This window comes from Corythoichthys intestinalis, chromosome 12 (assembly GCF_030265065.1).
Source record: "Corythoichthys intestinalis isolate RoL2023-P3 chromosome 12, ASM3026506v1, whole genome shotgun sequence".
In the NCBI taxonomy this organism is placed as follows: Eukaryota; Metazoa; Chordata; class Actinopteri; order Syngnathiformes; family Syngnathidae; genus Corythoichthys; species Corythoichthys intestinalis.
The window spans coordinates 37844942-37866133 of NC_080406.1; the positions used below are offsets into that span (position 1 = coordinate 37844942).

Sequence of the window (21192 nt, forward strand, 5' to 3'; positions counted from 1 at the left end):
TGAGTACGAGCTGACACTCACACGTATGGCTGCTGACACGACGATCTGCTCCATGACACCAACTGTGGCATCTGGATGCTCCATTCATTGTCTGTGTGTGTGGTTGGGGGTTGTGAATTGAGTCTTTGTATTTCTTGATGTTGCGTCGATCTTTGACACCACATCCACTCATATGCTCACTTCTTTGTTGTCCATATCCTGTCTCTGCAAACACTGCCATTATCGTCCACCTTATCTGCTTCGCACCAAAAGTTATTTTCAATTCAAACCCACAATTGTTTTCTGAGGAAAAAATTGAGTCATCAGCCACTCTTCCCGAAAGCGTCATTTTATTCAAGCTTGAGCTATTAATCATTTTATCCGTAGGCGATTATTCACTGCCGAGCTCTCCCAGTCAAAATGCATTGGATGTATCGCACATCTAGAACTGTCAGCAGCAGCCAATGATATAAATGAGTGCCCTATCAAGGGTTAAGTACTCATAAATTAACATTTGAGTTTTGCCTTTGAGTATGTATAATCCCTTCTTCTCTTTTGTCCTCTAGGATCTGAGCCATGTGGTGGCTATTTGGATGCCACCGACGCAGGCTACATCACCACTCCCGGCTACCCACTCGAGTATCCCCCCCATCAGAATTGCCGCTGGGTCATTACAGCACCAGAACCTTCTCAGCGCATCGTGCTCAACTTTAACCCACACTTTGAGATCGAGAAACTGGACTGCAGGTGAGGAGAATTACATTTCACTAACAACAGTTTGCTGAGGATAACATTAGGATTCATTATTATGCAAAAACTTTCCTCGCTTTGTGTGAGAGCTGCTGGGTTTATTTGGTCAGCCCACTCTCCTCCTGTTTCCCTGGCTTCAGCAAGCCCACAATAATCACTTTGGGACCTCCCAGAGTCCCTCATCTCTTTATTTCACAGCCTAATTACCACACATTTACAGTTCCAAGATGCTTTTTCACACTTTGAACAAATTAACCCAGTCAGGAAGACGACTTTCCATCTTTTGCTGTTTTTGGCTCGAGTCAAACTGGAAGGAATGCGAATGAAGCGGCACAAAATTGAAATCCAGGATGCGGCGACGATATACACATGAGGGCAAACAGGCATGCTGGGAAATAATGAACCCACGCTGGTAAAGAAGTATGAGATTGATTAAGCAGCCTGAAGTCAAACCAGCTGTGGAGCGAAATGATTGTCAAGTTATACTTAGACAAAATTATTTTGTGCGATGACATAGATAGATAGATAGATAGAGATAGATAGATAGATAGATAGACTCAGTGTCCAAATTACAACAACACAGTACAAGTAAAAGATTTAAATGATAAAAATAAAATAAAATTAACATTAAATAATAAAAAGTGAACTACATTAAACAACATTGCGTCTCCTAGCGACCCAATTTTAAAAGGCACCTATACCAGTGCTTCCAAAACCTCATACGCAGCATGTAAAACTCTGCAAAATGTTAGTCAGGCCTAACACAATCACAGTTTTAGAACCACTCAGACGACTAATAAAATTTAACATCAATATCCTTAACATAGAAACAGTATTGTTAGGGTTCGCGGATGGGAGAGGACCCCAAAGCAGACAACGGGCCGACAGGCTGTAAAAACAAAAATGTTGTTGTTTATTGTTCGGGCGTTGCTGGCGAGATCCAGACCGACGGGAGGCAGGAAAAGCTCGGGGAGGGGGATCAGGCGTGGAGATCCGACAAGGGGCGTGCAAAAACAGGTCCTGGGACAGAAGCAAAAATCGTGAGCCAAAAGTAGTAGACAATATGGAAGTAAGGCGGGATACAACTGACAGCAGAACTAGACGAGTTGATCTGGCGACGAGGTGAGGCGTCCACTGGCTTTTAAAGGCTGCTGATGACGATAGCCTGCACCTGTGGCCGCTCCACCCGTCTGACCTCCAACCTGTAATTAGGGAGAAACACGCACACCTGCCGTAGGCAGTTGAGAATTCAGGAGAGAGGAGTAGAGGCCCTAACAGGACCCCCCCTCCTACGGGCGCCACCTGGCGCACGACGAAGGCGATCAGGGTGGGTGCGGTGGAAGTCCCGGATGAGCGAACGACACAGCACCCACCGGGCAGGGATCCAGGACCGCTCCTCGGGGCCATAGCCCTCCCAGTCCACCAGATACTGGAGCCCACGGCCCCTGCGGCGGACGTCCAGAAGCCGCTCCACCCTGTAAGCCGGTTGCCCGTCGATCGACAGGGGGGGCGGCGGGGGCTGAACCAGGGGGGACAAGGGACTTGAGCAAACCGGCTTTACTTGGGACACATGGAAGGTGGGGTGGACCCGGAAGTGAGCAGGGAGCTTGAGGCGCACGGCAGCAGGATTCACCACCTTCTCAATAATGTAGGGTCCAACAAACCGGGGAGTCAACTTTGCAGACCCAGTCTTCACCGGCAAGGACTTAGATGAAAGCCACACCTGTTGGCCCACCACATAGACAGGTGCAGGTGTGCGACGGCGGTCAGACTGCGCGCGGGACTTTTCCGAGGCACGTAAGAGTGCAGAGCGTGCCTGCTCCCAGACCCTGGAGCACCGACTGACGTGCCTCTGGACGGACGGGACAGCAATGTCTTGCTCCTGCGAGGGAAACAGCGGGGGTTGGTAGCCCAAAGAGCAATGGAATGGGGACATACCGGAGGAGGCGTTAGGCAGGGAGTTGTGCGCGTATTCAATCCAAGGGAGCTGGTCACTCCAGGTGCTGGGATGGGCCTGCGTGGTACAGCGGAGGGCTGCTTCGAGCTGCTGGTTTGCCCTCTCACACTGACCATTTGTTTGTGGGTGGTACCCAGAAGACAGACTCACACCAATACCTAGTGCAGCACAAAAAGCCTTCCATACCTGCGATGTAAACTGTGGTCCTCGGTCGGAGACTATGTCCACTGGGATGCCATGTAGGCGGAATACATGGTGGGTGAGCAGATCAGAAGTTTCCTTGGCTGAAGGGAGCTTGTGAAGGGGGATGAAGTGAGCTGCCTTGGAGAATCTATCGACCACCGTGAGAACGACTGTGTTGCCCCTGGAAGGAGGGAGACCAGTTACAAAATCTAGGGCGATGTGTGACCAAGGGCGACTCGGGATGGGTAAGGGTCTGAGGAGTCCGGAGCTGGGTTTGGTGGATGTCTTGCTACGGGCGCAAACTGTACAGGCGAGGACAAATGATCTTGCGTCTTTTGACATGGAAGGCCACCAAAACCGCTGGCGCAGCACAGCAAGCGTCCTTCTGATGCCGGGGTGGCAGAAGAGGCGGGATGAGTGCGCCCACTCCAGGACCTGGGAACGTAGGGACTCGGGAACAAAGAGGTCAGATTGAGGGCCCTCTCGGGGGTCCGGGTGTTCACAGTGGGCTTCCTTGACCTTTTTCTCTATCTCCCACTCCATCGAGGCGAGGAAGCAGGTCTGTGGTAGGATGGGAGCGGGCTCCTCCTTTGATTCGCTGGCCTGGAACTGACGGGAGAGGGCGTCTGGCTTGGTGTTTTTTGAACCTGGGATGTAAGACAGAGTGAAGTTGAAACGGGAGAAAAACAAAGCCCACCTTGCCTGTCGTGGGTTTAGTCTCTTGGCCGACTTCAGGTATTCGAGGTTCTTGTGATCGGTTAACACGATGAAGGGCTGCGATGTTCCCTCCAGATGGTGGCGCCATTCTTCCAGGGCCATCTTGACTGCCAAGAGCTCTCGGTCCCCGATGCTGTAATTCCGCTCAGCAGGAGACAGCCTCCGGGAGAAGTAAGCACATGGGTGCACCTTGCCATCAGCGGGCCGCCGTTGTGACAGAATTGCACCCACGCCCGTCTCTGAAGCATCGACCTCTACAACGAATTGAAGAGACGGGTTAGGCGGGACCAACACAGGTGCTGAAGTGAAACGGGCCTTGAGGTCTTTGAAGGCGGAACTGGCAGCGTCAGACCAACAGAATCGTGTTGTGGTAGAGGTGAGGGCTGTGAGAGGGGCTGCAACCCTGCTGTAATTGCGGATGAACCTCCGGTAGTAGTTGGCGAATCCAAGAAAGCGCTGGAGCTGTTTTCTGTCCGATGGGCGTGGCCACTCAAGGACCGCCGCCACTTTGGCCGGGTCCATACGAAATTGCCCTTTGCCTACGATGTAGCCAAGAAATATAGTCTCAGCGACGTGAAACTCGCATTTCTCAGCCTTCACAAAGAGCCTGTTCTCAAGGAGACGTTGGAGGACCTGACGGACATGATCTTCGTGTTCTGAGGGGGTGCGTGAGAACACTAGGATGTCGTCGAGGTACACCACCACAAATCTGTTAATGAAGTCCCCGAGGACATCGTTGACGAGGTTCTGGAAAACTGCAGGGGCGTTTGTGAGGCCAAACGGCATGACCAGGTATTCATAATGCCCCAAAGGCGTGTTGAATGCAGTTTTCCACTCATCACCTTCCCTGATGCGGACGAGGTGATAAGCACTGCGCAGGTCAAGTTTACTGAAAACTGTAGCGCTATAGAGGGGAGTGAATGTGGAGTCGATGAGTGGAAGAGGATACCTGTTCTTAATCGTGATGTCGTTCAGGGCTCGATAGTCGATACAGGGTCGCAGGCCGCCATCCTTCTTGCCAACAAAGAAGAAGCCTGCACCGACCGGGGAGGAGGATGGACGGATGGTGCCAGTGGCCAGGGATTCGGTGATGTATTCCTCCATCGCCTTCCTCTCTGGTTCTGAGATGTTAAATAAACGACCCTTGGGAAGGGCAGCACCAGGAAGGAGGTCGATGGCGCAGTCGTAGGGACGGTGAGGTGGGAGCGACATGGCGTGATCTTTACTAAACACCCTCCAGAGATCATGGTAGCATTCTGGAACAGCAGACAAGTCAGGTGGCGCCACCTTCTGGACAGGAGACGACGGCACTAGTGCAGATTTAAGACAGTTATTGTGGCAGAATTCACTCCATGCAGTCAGTTTTGGATGGGTCCAATCAATGGAGGGATTGTGTTTCTTAAGCCACGGTAACCCGAGGACCAATGGAGTGTTGGGGCTTACAAAAACAAAAAAAACGCTCACCTCTTGGTGGTTGCCCGACAGGACGAGCTTGATGGGCTCAGTCTTCTGGTCCACACTGAAGAGGAGTTGGCCATTGAGTGCAGTGGTCTTCAGTGGAAGGGGGAGCTCGTGTGTCGCCAGTCCTAGTTGGTTAACAAGCTCGTGGTCAATAAAGTTCTCGTCTGAGCCACAGTCAACTAGGGCAGTAACCGTGCGTGACTGGCCCTTTAAGGAGAGCGTAGCTGTGAGCTGGAGCCGACGTGAGGAAGCATGAGCCATGTGACTTACTAGTAGTCCTCGTAATGGCGGGTCTGGACGCACTGGGCAGGTGCGTAGAAAATGTCCACTCCTCCCACAATACACACAAAGACGTGCGTCGTACCTGCGTGTGCGCTCCTCCCGGGAGAGCCTGGTGTGTCCCACCTGCGTTGGCCCGGCGTTCACAGCAGGGGGAGACGTCGCCGGCGCAGCGTCATTGGCCTTTACAGGAAGTGGAGGCAGGGGCGGAAAAGCAGCGAGGCGAGTGCGCGGGTCGCCCAGCTGTTCCATGCGTTGTCTCCTCCTCTCGCGCTGGCGATTATCGATTTGAATCGATAATCGAATCAGGTCGTCCAAGGAAACCGGCCCGTCCCGCGTGGCCAATTCGTCTTTAAGGGATTCGTTCAATGCGCCGGTGAAAACCTCCTGAAGCGCTGCGTCGTTGAAGCGGCTTTCCACCGCTAATGTCCGGAACTCCACTGAGAACTCGGCGACGCTCCGAGTCCCCTGGCGAACAGACATGAGCCGCTTCGCCGCTTCTCTCCCACGGACCGGATGGTCAAAGATTTTTCTCATCTCCTCCGTAAAACCGGAGTACGTGTCACATATGGAAGAACCATTTTCCCACACAGAGGACGCCCATTGAAGCGCCGCACCCCTCAAGCAACCGATGAGGTAGGCGATCTTTGTTTTTTCCCGGTGGTACGTGGAGGGCTGTTGCTCAAACACAAGGCTACATTGCACTAGAAAGGCGCGACAAGTGCCGAGGTTGCCGTCGTAAGGCGCCGGTGCGGGGACGTGAGGCTCTCGGCCCGTAGCCAGTGACGCCGGGTTACATGCAGGTATGTGGCACGGAGGAGTAGCGTCATAACATGGGGCTGACTGGGCTAAGCGGGCTTGTGGAAGTGGTGTGAGTTGCTCATGGATGGCTTGGAGTGAATGGGAAATGTCCGTTACCTTATTAAAGAGGAATTGTAAGGCTTGGTGGTGGTCCTGGAGTGACGTGGGCGAGGCGGCGGGGTTGTCTGCGGGATCCATAATGGCCAGATCAAACTGTTAGGGTTCGCGGATGGGAGAGGACCCCAAAGCAGACAACGGGCCGACAGGCTGTAAAAACAAAAATGTTGTTGTTTATTGTTCGGGCGTTGCTGGCGAGATCCAGACCGACGGGAGGCAGGAAAAGCTCGGGGAGGGGGATCAGGCGTGGAGATCCGACAAGGGGCGTGCAAAAACAGGTCCTGGGACAGAAGCAAAAATCGTGAGCCAAAAGTAGTAGACAATATGGAAGTAAGGCGGGATACAACTGACAGCAGAACTAGACGAGTTGATCTGGCGACGAGGTGAGGCGTCCACTGGCTTTTAAAGGCTGCTGATGACGATAGCCTGCACCTGTGGCCGCTCCACCCGTCTGACCTCCAACCTGTAATTAGGGAGAAACACGCACACCTGCCGTAGGCAGTTGAGAATTCAGGAGAGAGGAGTAGAGGCCCTAACAAGTATATTTTTAAATGACAATATATTTGCCACATACATTTGTTGCCATTGTATTAGGGACTTAACCCCCCCCCCCCCCCCCCCCACACACACACACACACACTCCCCGGTGGCCGAAAATGTCATTGCATGTAACTGACTTTACTATATATGAATTTAACATTCAGATTTTGCCAGTAAAATGGTGTCTATAAAAGTTGTAAAGCAATACAACAAACAACAAAAATGAATGAAATAAACAAAAAAAATTTGTTTTTTTATAATGGGTCAAGATTATTTTTTGAACACATCATGTGACTAGCACCTTAGAGACAGCCATTTGCTTTGCTTAGCCAAAACCAACTGAGGACAGATTCTGGCTGGAATATCCAGTCAAAAAGTATGCGGCTTCTACTTTTCCATTCGGTAATACAAAAGAAAGTGCGCGCTCACACACGCATGGATCCACACACATACACAGCTGGGATGCCAGTATGTACGAGCATGGGCTAAGCTACTATCCAAGCATATATCTTGTAAATTAATTTTATTGTTGACAATGTGTTTCAGGGTCATGAATGAATGAATGAATGAATGCTTTATTTTGGACATGGGAAAAATAAAAATGATAACTAAAAAAAACCCATTATAATACTTTAGATAACAATATTTAAGACAATAATAATGATTATAAATAATATCAGAATTTATTCATTTTGTCCAAAAAGGAGTAGGAGGAAGCTTTTTCTTATTATCAACATGTTTTGCCACCCCCCTGCCACAAAAGTCAAACTACGCCTATGATTGTATCAGTAATTGTTGGCAGTGTATAAAATGGTATGCCTGTGAGTATTGCTACATTGTTTGTCTGCATATGTTGGACCACAGGTTTGGTTTTGATTGTTAACAATGACGTTTGAACACATGTGGTTCATTTTCATTTACATTTTAGCATTATTATTAGGCTCAAGTGAATGATCACGTTTCAGTGCAATTGACAGCTATAGTGTCCAATCAATTTGCTATGTTCAGTGTTTCCCTTAGGATTTTTTAAAGCTGTGGTGGTGGTGGGCTGCATCGGAGTCAGACAGCATGCCGCGGCGAAATTGTTTCATATCAAGACAAATAAGATTTTATTTCAACAACATACTGTATATTTTTTCCAAGAATAACCATCACAATGACCTATATGCAAAGTTTGCATCCTGCCAGCACTTTATTTTCCTGGATTTAAAAAATAAAAATAAAAAAATTTTGAGGGCTCTTTCATAAGGGAAATCAGCAAACGGTGGTCACATTTATAGTCAATGTGAGGCATGCTTCCAGTCCTCCTGCAGCCGGTTCCTCAGGTCTGTCTTCACCTGCGCAAGAATTAAAAAAAAAAAAAAAAAAAAATCCGATCCAGGAAATGAAGACATACAAACATCTCTAACAGACCTTGTACAGTTCTGTACATTTTAAAGGTGACCAAATGTCTTATTGTGTTCATTGCAGAGAAATCGCTCTCACAGTTCACGGTTCACCGCCTTCCTTTTTGCATTCCCAGATGTGATACTGCCTCATTCAGTTTTTAAAAATGTTATCTCAACATTAAAATACGCTTGCCATAACTATTTGGTTATTTCTACTCCTTGGAAGGTGAGAGCTAAATGCATTCGGAACCTGGGAGCATGAGCATCACGTTCCAAAATATTTAATTAAACGCTAATTAAACGTGACAGTCTACATCACCACAACAATAAGTCTTTTTGTTACATGACCCTCCTCTTTAGGAACTTTTCTCTTTCCAAAATACTTCACAATACTCATCTGAAATTAAAACGAGTGACATCAGCAACGAACAAATGCTACAGTATGCTATGATGCAACGATTCAGGTTAAAGAGGCCGTAAAGAACATAAATGTTACGTCGATATCCATATTAAGTTTGTTTTTATTGTCTTAAACCACAATTGCATTCATTAAGTTGAAATACCTTTCTGGGGATTTTTGTCCCTATTTCCAACTCCGCGCCGACGAACTCAGGCGCAAGTTAACAACAGGAGAACCGATGTGATTTTCGAAATAAGGCGTGTAAAGGAACAATTTGTATTTCACATGCTATTTCAGTCAATTTATGGCAAATAGTGCGCAAATATTGAGCTATATATATTTTCAGACGTTATTTTAAATTATACAAATGATAAATTAGGATGTATCTTTAAAAAAAAATCTCATTTGCAATGCGTGCCGGCTTTTATTTTGGTGTGGTGACGCGCCACGATCTTTGTTATGTACGGGAAACCGTAAAGTTGTTTGTCTTCCAATTACTTATGTTATAGCATTATTGGCATTATGACAGCAAAAGACTTCCAATCCACTGCGACACTACAGGCTACATCTAGAGCTACAAATTCAGTACCCATACACTTTTCAACCACAAAGTGTCCCCCAACATCAATAATAGACCAGTAGAATTCTCCCACTCAGATTTGCTAAAATCATTTCGACATTTCCTTGGTAGAATCGCAGCATCAATATTTCACCTGGCTGTTTGTTGAAAGCACAAGACTGAAAAGGTCGGAATTGTTTTTGTGCTCTACTTCCACATCGTATTTTTTTATTTATTTATTCTTTTTTTTCCTAAACAACTACTACTTTCCCTTCCTTTCAACCCCAGCCAGTCACTGCTCGTGAGACTCTCGCTTTTTAGTCCGTCACTTTCCCAGCAGGGGAGCGTCTAATTGAAGTGGAGCAAGTGTAAAAACAAGACAGATTTGTTTTGGATTACGCTTTGGTAGTGTAGTTGTCTTGTCCCGTTAGACTCACACTAACCATATATATTACAAGCAAACATCTCAGTTGGTAAACGTGGATGTCATATTACATAAGTCAACTATATCAGGATATAAATTTATAACAATAACATCTTGGGCCTAATAGACTGCATGAGATGGAGCTTTTTAAGTCTCATGACACTCAACAGCGGTGTTTCATAGTATTGTATGAGCAGAGGGAGGCTGAAATTGATCCGCTAGGTCCACAGGGTAAAGATGCCAAGAACCGGGAAAAAACTCTTCTAGCATCTTACTCACGCACATATCATGCACTAATCAGTCAAGGGTTGTTTCATTATATAACAACGCCGAAGTACGGTAATCAGATTTATTATGGTCCTGATTGTGATTTAAAATACTAATCTGTAATCTATAATGCATTAAATTATGCAGTGCCCCCAGTGTCCGTGCTGGTCAAATCGATGACGTGCTGGTCAGAGAGCGAAAACAATGTTTTCATTAAGCTTCTGACACGGCGGTCAGTTTGTTAAAGGGGGAAGTGAGAGGCACCAACTTGAGCTCTGATGAATTTAGAAAAAGGAATGCCTCGATGCCATGACTAAATTGAACTTCCTTTTTTCCAATCACATGAAATGCATCACAGGATGTTGCTGTTCTCAGTCTTTGTCTCACGTACCATATACTCCAGACTATAATTCATGCTTTTTTTCATAATTTGGCTAAGCCTGCAATTTATATGAGGGTCATTCAATAAATAAGGTGAATTTTTCAGTGAAGGACTTCTAATAGAGAATTTAGGGCTGGCCGATATGGCCTTTAGTATTTATCACTGTAAATTGAGCGGATTTACCTCACTAACGATAAATGACGATATACTCGCTCGAGCGTACTGTTATATAATTTAAAAATCCGAATAAATGCATTAACACAAATTAACCATTTCTTATTGATTTACCAGCTATCAATTTAACATGTTTAACAATTGTGCATTCAGTGTAACCATTAACTATATAAAAATATCTTGTCAACAATAAGCATTCAAGTATAAACATTTAAAATGGCTTGTATGACTTGAACAATGTACAACATTGTAAATATTGCTATGGCCAAAAATGTCATTGTAACCCAAATTACTTACAACAAGAGGAGCTTCAACAGTGCACTTCAGAGGACATTATCACTCAGCACAAGTTCATACGCGAAAAAATGCCATGTTAAATGAATTTTTTTTTTTTTTTTTTTTGAGAATTTATTTTCTGAAATACACGCGCCCACGCAACACACACACACACACATTAAGCTATACTGCTGTTTTTGGCAATGAAACATTTGAGATGTTTTGATGACAGTAATGACACAGAATAAAGCAAGCACATACAAAAAAAATAGCTGTGGCCATTAAACGGTCATAGTATAGGCTACACTCATGGATTGATTAGATGAATAGATGATTATACTTTTTTCTGAATACTGAGCTGATCCATTGTAAAAGCTGCTTTGACAACGTGAGAGCCAGTGTCGGTGTCTGAGCAATCATTTCAATCGTGTGGAACTGATTTAGTGCTCCATGGTTCGTAGTCCTTCTCGAATCCAAAATACAATCGACGTCGAGTTCTTTCTTGGCCCAATACCACACGATGAGCGTCGACTAATGCTATACTCGAAATGCCTGTGGCCTGGCTACTGGTAGCCGTTATAGTATTTTCTGACTCCATCACATTCACTTTTAGCGTTAGCACACCGGTTGATAGCAACATGCTTCTGTTTGTTTTTCCTTATAGCCACGTGACTTCACACGAAGGCACATGGGCTGAACTGTCTTAAAGGGGAATGATCATAGCCGAACAATACATTGTCAAAGCGGGCTGAAAATACTTTAATTTGTTCGTTTAATTAAAAAAACAAATTTACCGACATAGTCAAAATTACGTTGGTCACCGTCAACTATTTCAGTAGCGGTAAATTTTCGGTAAACCACCCAACTCTAATACAGGTAGCTTACTTTTAATTTTTATTTTTTATTTTTCTGTTTTAATTCTTTTTTACATGGATTTAATTTCTTTTGCAGATTGAAAAACATTTTTTGAGAGTTTTGGTGATTAACAAAGATGTCCGACTAAGAAGCATGTTCCAGGATTGAACAGCGGTCAGTTATTATGTAAGTTTTTGGAAGCTGAAGGGTGCAAACCAGTTGAAATTCATAGTAGAATGTCAGCTGCTTACGGTGCCACATGTTTCAGCCGAAAAATGACTGAAAAAATGGCACGAAGTTCGAAAGTGACGATGAAATCAAAAGTGTTGTGAGCGACTGGCTGAAACATCAGTCCAAAGATTTTTACGCTGAGGGAATACGGAAGACTGTACACAGATGGGAAATGTATGTGACATTGCTGGGAGACAACGTTGAAAAATAATGTTTAAAAGTAAGCTTTTATCTGTATTAGAAGTCCTTATACTGAAATATTCACCTTACAGTATTTATTGAATGACCCTTGTATGTTTTTTTTTTTCACATTGATAGTGGAGATCTCACTTGAACATATCTGTTCAATAGCTGCAAGAATGGCACCTTACACATGCCCTCCACTTGCAGAGTTGTTTTGAAATACTATTGAAGATGAAGGCCTTAATGGATTTGGTAGCTATTTGGAATGAAATAGAGAGTATGGTAAACAAGTTATTTTATTTAGCCTAAAATTATCTGAATAACTGTTAATATGCTATGGTGTTAAGCCTGTTGTTTCCCATTTTGTTATTACAATAATGTACTATACATTTCATTTGTACATTTCTTGGCCGGTGTGATTTATAGTCCGAGCAAGTTCAGATTAACTACAACTGCTCATCTCCCTAGAAGTCTTATCAGCTCAGAGACATAATGAACATACCTGAAGAATGTGTATGCCCTCAACTACTTCTATTATCCTCAGTCTTGTGACGCACAAAGACAGCGTGAAGCTAGCCAGGTATTTCACCATACGAAGAAGAGAATGCAACATTGTCTGACCAAGTGAACCTACAGTATGTGCAGGAGATGTCGTCTGAAGATACTGTTTGGAGTCAGTCCAAATTAGGACGCATTAGTCTTGGTGCCGTTCTTGTTTACCATTGCAATGAATGGAAACTATTTGAACACATGCACAACACTCACTTAAAAACTTTATTTGGCATCACAGTATTTGTCATATTTGTTCTATCATCTTTTTTTCCCCATCAACAACTGGCAAAGTGTATGAAAGGTTACTGCAAAACAACAAGACAGGGGCCGCTTGTGTATCCATGTAGGCGTGTATAAATAAGATTCCTTCTGCCAACAAAGTGATATTAAATTCTTCATGAGGTGACCCCTGAGACAGTTAAGGTTAAAGAGCTGCTCCAGCGTCATATTTTGAGCAGCTATGTTGCCTTTCAACACAGCAGCTGGTTGTCTACTTCAAATTTTCCTCTTGGCTCACTGCACGGCTCCGTCTGTGAAGGCTGGATCTCTATTTGGAGTCTTTGGAAAGAGCGCGTGTGCTTACTCATGCACGCACGCACACGCACACTAACTGCTTAGGGAAAAGTGCAGCGTCAGGGTCTGTTGAGGGCAGGCGCAAATCTTCCTGACAGCTTCTCCTATTGCTCTCTTCCTCCCTCCCGGGTTCTCCTTCTCCTCCCTCCGTTCATCGGACCCTTCCTCCATCGTCATCGCCACCATCACGCCGACCCCATCTATCATCTTCCATCTGATCAGGCGCCTTCTTCGGCCAGCGCATCCGCGCACATCCCTCTCTTCATCACCTCGCCGTTACCCCAAGTGAATCACCAACGAGTCTTTCCTTCCTCCTTTCGCAGAAAAACAGGAAGCATGACAAATGCAGCATATTTAGACTTCTCTCTCACATTCCGCGTCTTCCATTTTCCACCTGGTTGGGACACTTTAAATCCTCTTTTCTCTAACAAAGTGCCTCTCCGTGTCTGCATCTGCAATGACCTCTTCCAGGATCTTCAATGCTGATCTGAGACAGCCGCACGTATGCATAAAAGGAGAGCTGTGATCTTCACAAACTCCCTAAGGCCTGTCATATCCATAATGCAACTGTAGTGAATGTGTTTGTGTCCTCATCTACTTTAAATGGATGATCCCGATCAATGGACTGTATGTTGAAGCCATAATGAGGAATTGATTAATTGTCCTTGAGATTACAGTTGGAAACACACACACCTGAATTCATAAACACAATGTTGACAATTTAAAAATATATATATATATAGAGTAAGTGAATGTTTTTGGTAATGAAAAAAAAACTTTAATGTTATTAATTATTATTATATTATTTTAAAATTTGTAATTTTTGTACTTTTATATTTGTTTTTATGAATACAGTGATCCTTCATTTTCTGCGGTTAATGGGACCAGAACCCGCCCCAATACGTGAAAAACCGTGAAGTAGCCCCCTGCTCTCCACAAAAAAAGCAAACAAAAATATTGTGTGTTCAATGTATTTATTCATTTAGCTTTGGAAAGAGATACATATAAACATGTTTTTTTTCATTTTGTCACCCAAAGTATCATTTAATTTTTGTTTTATGTACTGTATATCTCAGAAAACACAGACAAGGCTGAAAAAGCAGTTTCTGCTCGTGCACTCCTCTTGAAAATAAACTGCTGTATTATAAGCCAAAATAACTGTTGTGTTTGATAGAACAATATGTCTATGTCAGTTTCACGGTGCATTAAGCCCCAGAACTATTTTTAAATTTGTCCGTTTTACTCTGGAGACCCCCGTTTACTGACACCGCACAACTGCTTTTGTTTGAACCCCGGCCATAAAAAGAAGCTAAGTAATTATATTTAGTATTCGAAATGTCTATCATTTTTAGCTTAGAATCATTAATTGATGTCGAATATTCAGTTTGAAAAGACAACTTTAAATAAAATTATTCACTCGGATATTTTCAACTTTTAAACAAATTACGTCACAATAAAAAAAAAATCGTGTCTGTAAATAGGTCACAGATATCTACCTCATACCTATTGCTTAATTGTATTTATTTTAGGGCTGTCAAACAATTAAAATTTTTAATCGAGTTAATTACAGCTTAAAAATTAATTAATCGCAATTCAAACCATCTATAGAATATGCCATATTTTTCTGTAAATTATTGTTGGAATGAAAAGATAAGACACAAGACGGATATATACATTCAACATACGGTAAATAAATACTGTATTTGTTTATTATAACAATAAATCCACAAATGGCATTATTAACATTCTTTCTGTTAAAGTGATCCACGGATAGAAAGACTTGTAGTTTTTAAAAGATAAATGTTAGTACAAGTTATAGAAATTTTACATTAAAACCCCTCTTAATGTTTTTGTTTTATTAAAATTTGTTAAATTTTCAATCAAAAAATAACCTAGTAGCTCGCCATTGTTTTTTTTTTTTTTTTTTTTAAACCTGTCCTGTTCAGCTGTTTGACACAGAGAATGGAAGTCTAAGTGCCCAGATTCTGAACAGTTTTAATGTTTCACATTGAGAGTCTGACATACTCCCATTGTGATCATTCAAAATACCTTTTTATTATGACAAAGCAGCGAACAGGAAGGGATTATGGGGGGACAGAAGAAAAGAAATACAAGAGAAGAAGGAAAAGAAACACATACACAAACAACAACTAGAAATACATTGAACATCTAAACTAGTTACTAATATGCTGGTGCTATCGTCAGCGAGATGTATTTCCGGTTTACACCATGTGGGGGCCTATTGGCCAGTGAAAGAGGAGAATGGGGGTGGGGGTGTCTATAAGCCTATAAGCTAAGTGATTGAAAGGGGTAGAGTGTACACAAATCAGTTCTGTGATCTAGAACCCAGTAATCGTGTGAATCTCTTATGAGTAAGCCCGTTGGCGACCAACCCTACGCCGCCGCATCGCCAATCCCGGCACCGGGACCCCCGACCCGAGAATGCCCTACCACATCCAGCAGCACGCAGGCCCCACCGGGCGCGCGACAGCCACGCAGACGGGCGGAGAAGCCGCGCGGGCGCCAACCCAGGGCCACAGCCCCCACCCAGCCAGCCCGGGGAGGGAGGGAGGGAGGGCGGGCGCGGGGGGCCACGCGCAGCCCATCCCTCCTCCCGCAGCCCAGCAAAGGAGCCATCGCCCCCCCCCCCCCCGGGACCCAGGGTGGTCCCCCGGGCCACCCGCGCACCCATCAACCGGCCTTCAGGGATGGCAGGAGGGGACGCATCACCAACCCCACGCCTACACCCACCCCCGCCCGCCCACCCGGGCCACGAGCCACAGCCGCAGCCCCCCCAACCGGCACGGCACGCCACGGGACCCCCAGCGGCCCACCAAGCCCCAGGCAAGGCAGGGTCCCCCGCCGGTGCAGGCGACACCCCGCTGATACACCGGCGCCAAGTCAGCGACCCGCAACGGAGCGCAGGGCGGATGCCCAGCCAGAGAAGAGAGGGGAAGGCGGAGGCAGGAGAACGCCCAGGAACTGCCACGTGGCGATGCAAGATCGGAGACCCGACCCCCCAACCTACTCCCGCGGCCGGCAGCCGAGGCAGAGGGGAGGCCACACCCCAGGAGCCACGCCATATAAAAAAGTGTGGGACCCACCTACCACCCTATTACTGTGGCTGCCAGGTTCCCGACTGGCAGCCATCACCCAGCACCGTGATGGGGGTGTGAGGGGAGGGTAGTGCAATGTATGCATTAAAATAGGAGAGCTTGGCTTGGGGCAGTGGGACCGCAGCATGGAGCTTCTGCCCAGTCGCCCGTCCCACCGCCCTTTGCCAGAGCTCTCCTGTGGAGTATGATGTGTGGTGCTCGCCATTGTTGATGTCATTACACCATGCTCACTCCCCAAACCCATAGAATCATTTGGTCCCAAGCGCCAGCAGAGGGCGCCAAACAACAAAAAACAAGTAACAAGCGGACATTACACTACTGTCATTTTAATCTGAGTGGGGCATGTACGTTAATTGCGTCAAATATTTTAACGTGATTAATTTAAAAAATTAATTACCGCCCATTAACGCGATAATTTTGACAGCCCTAATTTTTTTTTTTTTTTTTTTTTGTTACTGTCGCATATGCCCCGATATTTTAGATGATAAAAAGTCGACCCAAAAAAAGAAATATTGGGGGGGAAAAAAACGTTTAAAAGGGTAAATATTTGAAAAAGAAAATCTCGACCACTCCTCGAGTTCTGCGATTTATGCATCAAGACCCTTGTTATATTACCGTGTTTCACCCATAAAATCCCCAAAAAGTACGGCTGTGGCCATTCACAGCTGCGTCTTGACACTCGTTGAGACATGCAACACGGAGTATTTGAATCGAAACAAAACAAGTACGCGATAATATCTCGTTAAAATCATGATGTCTTTAATTATGCTCTCTCATGCTCTCACTTCGAGCTAGGGTTAATGGGTTTAATTTTTTTTAAATGCCCACCTATTTTGTTCCCCCAGAAAATTGAGATTTTAAGCTTTCCACATCACACAATCATATAGGACAATTTTGAAATTTGGCCAAATTGGGCTCTCAGAGCGGAACTTCAAGTCACCTGAGTGTTTTTATGCCATATATATTTTAATGAATGGTTTTTAAGCACTTCAAATGTAGTAATTTTGATAAGTTTTAAACATGTTACTGTCCCACCGAATTATTTTTTAAACAAGAAAAAAGAAGTAGAAAAATGCTCGGCTTTATTAGATGCTTCATTGATTGAGTCCACTCATATTCACTTAAGCTGCTCATTACCACACAATGAGTTGCCACGGCAACTGTTTAACAAGTTAAACGATGTTTGACGTATGTGGCGCTGGGAGGTTTGTGTATCTGGCAACATCAAACCCAACGCTTCGGTCAATCATCGTTAACTTTAACAAGCAGCTCCAGTGTAATGCCTGACCAACAAAGAGCAGGACAGCTCATATCTGCATTTCTTTTTTTTCCTTTACTTGAAAAAACAATCTGCGATGGACTGAAGGCGCAAAGTTTGAAGTGCGAAATTGCGAGAGATCACTGTACATGCAAATTAACTCATTAAAATATTTATTTAAAAATTCTATGAATAAATACAGAAATAAATTCTGGTTGTACACCCCAACGAAGTTCATCTGCATATGGCCGATTAAATATGACACGCCTGATCACCGAGATCAATCTAAACCCGGTTGGATTCTGTCTCGAATGGCAACGCCCAACCTTTGAGATGGAATCAATTGTTCATGTGTGCTTTATCTAATATTTTTACTGATTTTGAGGGCATCACGATAAAATTCATGCTTCCTCTGTCCAAGTTTGACCACTTTGCAATTCATACTGTCAAATAAAGCCCAGCAGACAAACACACAGACAGTCAGACGGTCAAGTTCAGGTGAATTACAGTATGATGTTCAATCTTCAGCATTCTGATGGTCCTTTTTGCTGTAGTCTCACAGTAGGCTGCCTTGAACGCTTTGGAAACACAACCGGCTTTTTCATCATGTCCTGTAGGGAGGATGAATAATCCTTTTTTTACACTTCTTGATAACCAACGAATTTCAAGGAAAACGTGTGAAACAAATTCCCGCTCCTTGTCATTCCCTTCGGCAAGTCTGTACAAAAAACCCCACAGGCTCTGCGGAATACATATCTGTATTTTTATTTTCGGGGTTCATCGAGGGCAAGGCGAAAGCAAAAGGGAGAGAAGGAGAGAGAGATGATGGGATTTCAGCAGCGTGTTAAAGCTATGTTGCTCCCACACAGAACAGATTGAAGGAAACCTCCAGCTCATCTATGGATGCATGCAAGCCACGGGCGCTGTGTGTATTAGTGTGTTTACCGCGCGTGTGTGTACACACACTTAAATGTGGAAGCTGGCTCCTTAACTGAGGGCTCAGAGCCAAAAGGGGGAAGGGAAGACAGGATAGGAGTATGGGGGTGTACACCTGTGGCTGTCAGTCCAACCGGAGTTGCAGTGTCAGGTTCTATTTGACCGCATCCACATTCTAATGGCTAAATCTGTAAACATTTTGTCTTGATTTTGGGCCTACGTCATAATCTGAAAAAGCAGCCTTTGTCTTTAGTGTTTACTAGGAAATATAGTATGAAAGGAAGGGGATGTGGTTTTTCCATGTTGGTGTCATGGGAGAGCATGTAGTTTGATCAGTGACAGAAAACAACATCATTAACTCTTTGGCTGCCTTTGACTGCAATAGACATCCAATTCATTTATACTTCGAGGGCTAGCAGAGATCGAATGAGCCCTTCCCAGTTCAAATGGATTCGTTGTCTATCACTGTCAATTACACTGAAACATGATCATCCACTTGCCTTTATGCTAATGCTAATCATGACACCAATCGTCACCAACTGGTGTTTTTTTTTTTTTTTTAAGATAAATGTTCTTGATCTTTTACTAACCACTACAGCAAATACTCTGTGAATGCTATACATATACCTGGATTGCCAATGAATGAGTGAAAACCATCGTAAAAAATGACTTCGTATTGCCCCGATTTTGCATGACACACAAGCACGCCTCTTTCCATACAAATCAGGTGTATTATTATTTTTCAGCATTATATTTAGGGCCGCAGCTATCAATTCTTTTAGTAGTCGATTAATCAATGAACTAGTTAGTTCGAATAATCGAGTAATTGGTTAAGGAACATAAAAAAATTAAAATACCTGAGCTGAGCCTCGAACGGTAAAAAAAAAAAAAAAAAAAAAGAGGCTCTAAGAACAACAAAACAATAATAACTTACATAGCAAAATTCGCTAGCGTAAATGCTATAAAATTTTAACTTTTTTTTTTTTTTTTTTTTTTTTTTACAATGCTCCTAACAAATGGTATTCCCACTAAACAGCTAAATATACCTATAAACTAAATTACAAATGCATTAAAAAAAACATTGGCTCAAACAAAAACTTAGCTTATGTTAGTCTTAACATGGAGCAGCTGGATTCAGCCATGTAAAATGAGCTATGCCATGTTCACTGTTGCATCTAGAGGGCAGTGTATCCACCCAAATCAATAAAATGCAATGCAAACACTTTCAAAACAAACAATTACAACACCGCTTTAATAAAACGAATACTCAGAGCAGCAAAATTTGATTAGAATCCTTTTTTCTAATCGAATTACCCGAGTTAATCGATTAATCGTTGCAGCGGTAATGATATTTATGTATTTCACTTTCAAGTGTAGTAGAGTGGTACCTCTACATACGAAGTTAATTCGTTCCAGGATCTTGTTTGTAAGTCGAAATGGTCGTATGTCGAGCAGAATTTTCCCATAAGAATGCATTATAATTCCATTAATTCGTTCCACAGCCAAAAAATCTACACTAAATCCTTAATAAATACTGCTGTTACGATTGCAAATAGCAATTACAAAGAGCAAAACAAATAAACTATGAATAAAAATCTGAATAAAAACAGTATAATAATAGTAATAATACTACCTGTAATAATGTAACGAATCGGATTCTAATGTGGCGGGCTTTTTTTGCTGTACCTGAACGCACCGCGGGGCTTACGTGACGGTGAGCAAGAGAGTGTGGTTCTGTTTTACTTCCTGTTTTGATCCTGGCATCAACAGCAGCAGACACTAGGCGAATTGATGGAATTAATGATTACAAACCTGATGAAGCTGGCGATTTCTTTGGTGATGTTACCATAATAAGAATTGTGACTTTAACTTATAAAGACTGGCGAACGGAGGAGGACCGCTGGCAGGGCCGAGATCGACATTCTACGGCCCTGTTGTCGACCCAGTTCATGGATGGATACACACACCATACTTATATTTTGCTATCATTCACATCTTCATTTCAATGGTAAGCGTCACCTTTTCTTTTTTTTCTCCACCTGCACCAACCTTTTTGGATCCAGTGTTGATTTCTCTCACAAGAAAATCAGCCGTGCGTCTGTCTTCCGGCAAAACAAAGAAACTGCGCGCTGTTAAAAATCATCGTATTTCGAGCATGTCGTCGGATGTAAAAACACAGGCGAGTCAAATTTTACGTCGGATGTCGGAAAGATCGTGTGTCGAAGCGATCGTATGTCGAGGTACCACTGTATACTATATATCCACCCAACACACGTTTTGTTCTCCAATATTTCTGTTGTGTAATTATTCATTCATCCATTCATTTACTGAACCGTTTATCCTCATGAGGATCGTGGGGGTGCTGGAGCCTACAACGGGCAGGAAGCAGGGTCCACCCTGAATTGGTTGCCAGCCAGTCGCAGCGTTGTGTAATTACATTACAGCATACAGTGGGGCAAATAAGTATTTAGTCAACCACCAATTGTGCAAGTTCTGAAATCCGCACCACTACAAATTTGGGCCTTTTTAAATCTCGTTTAAAGACACACCTTTTTAGACTCGCCTTTCCCCAAGATTAGTTTAGCCTGGTTTTATTTCTTTAGGGTTTTTAATGTTTTCGGATTTTATCTGTTTTATTGTTTTGTTTGCTGTCTGACTAATCGTGATGCGTTGTTTCGTTTCTTTTTTCTTTTCTTTTCTTCCTAATGTCATTGTATAATACTTTCCTGCCTTTTATTTACTATGTGCCATGTTTGTCTTTGTTGTAAAGCACTTTGGGGACCTTTCGGGTTTTGTAAAGGGCTATATAAATAAATTTGATTGATTGATTGAAG

General features: G+C 43.8%; 1 protein-coding gene across 2 annotated transcripts in view; it reads left to right on the top strand.

The window, feature by feature from the left end:
• The window catches only part of LOC130927578 (neuropilin-2-like), a 191337-nt gene that overhangs the window by 25433 nt on the left and 144712 nt on the right, over window positions 1-21192 (top strand). For both annotated transcript variants that reach the window (XM_057853518.1, XM_057853517.1), the window contains exon 2: window positions 546-726. In XM_057853518.1, the coding sequence (XP_057709501.1) occupies window positions 546-726 (181 nt within the window). The remainder of the gene's footprint in view (window positions 1-545; window positions 727-21192) is intronic.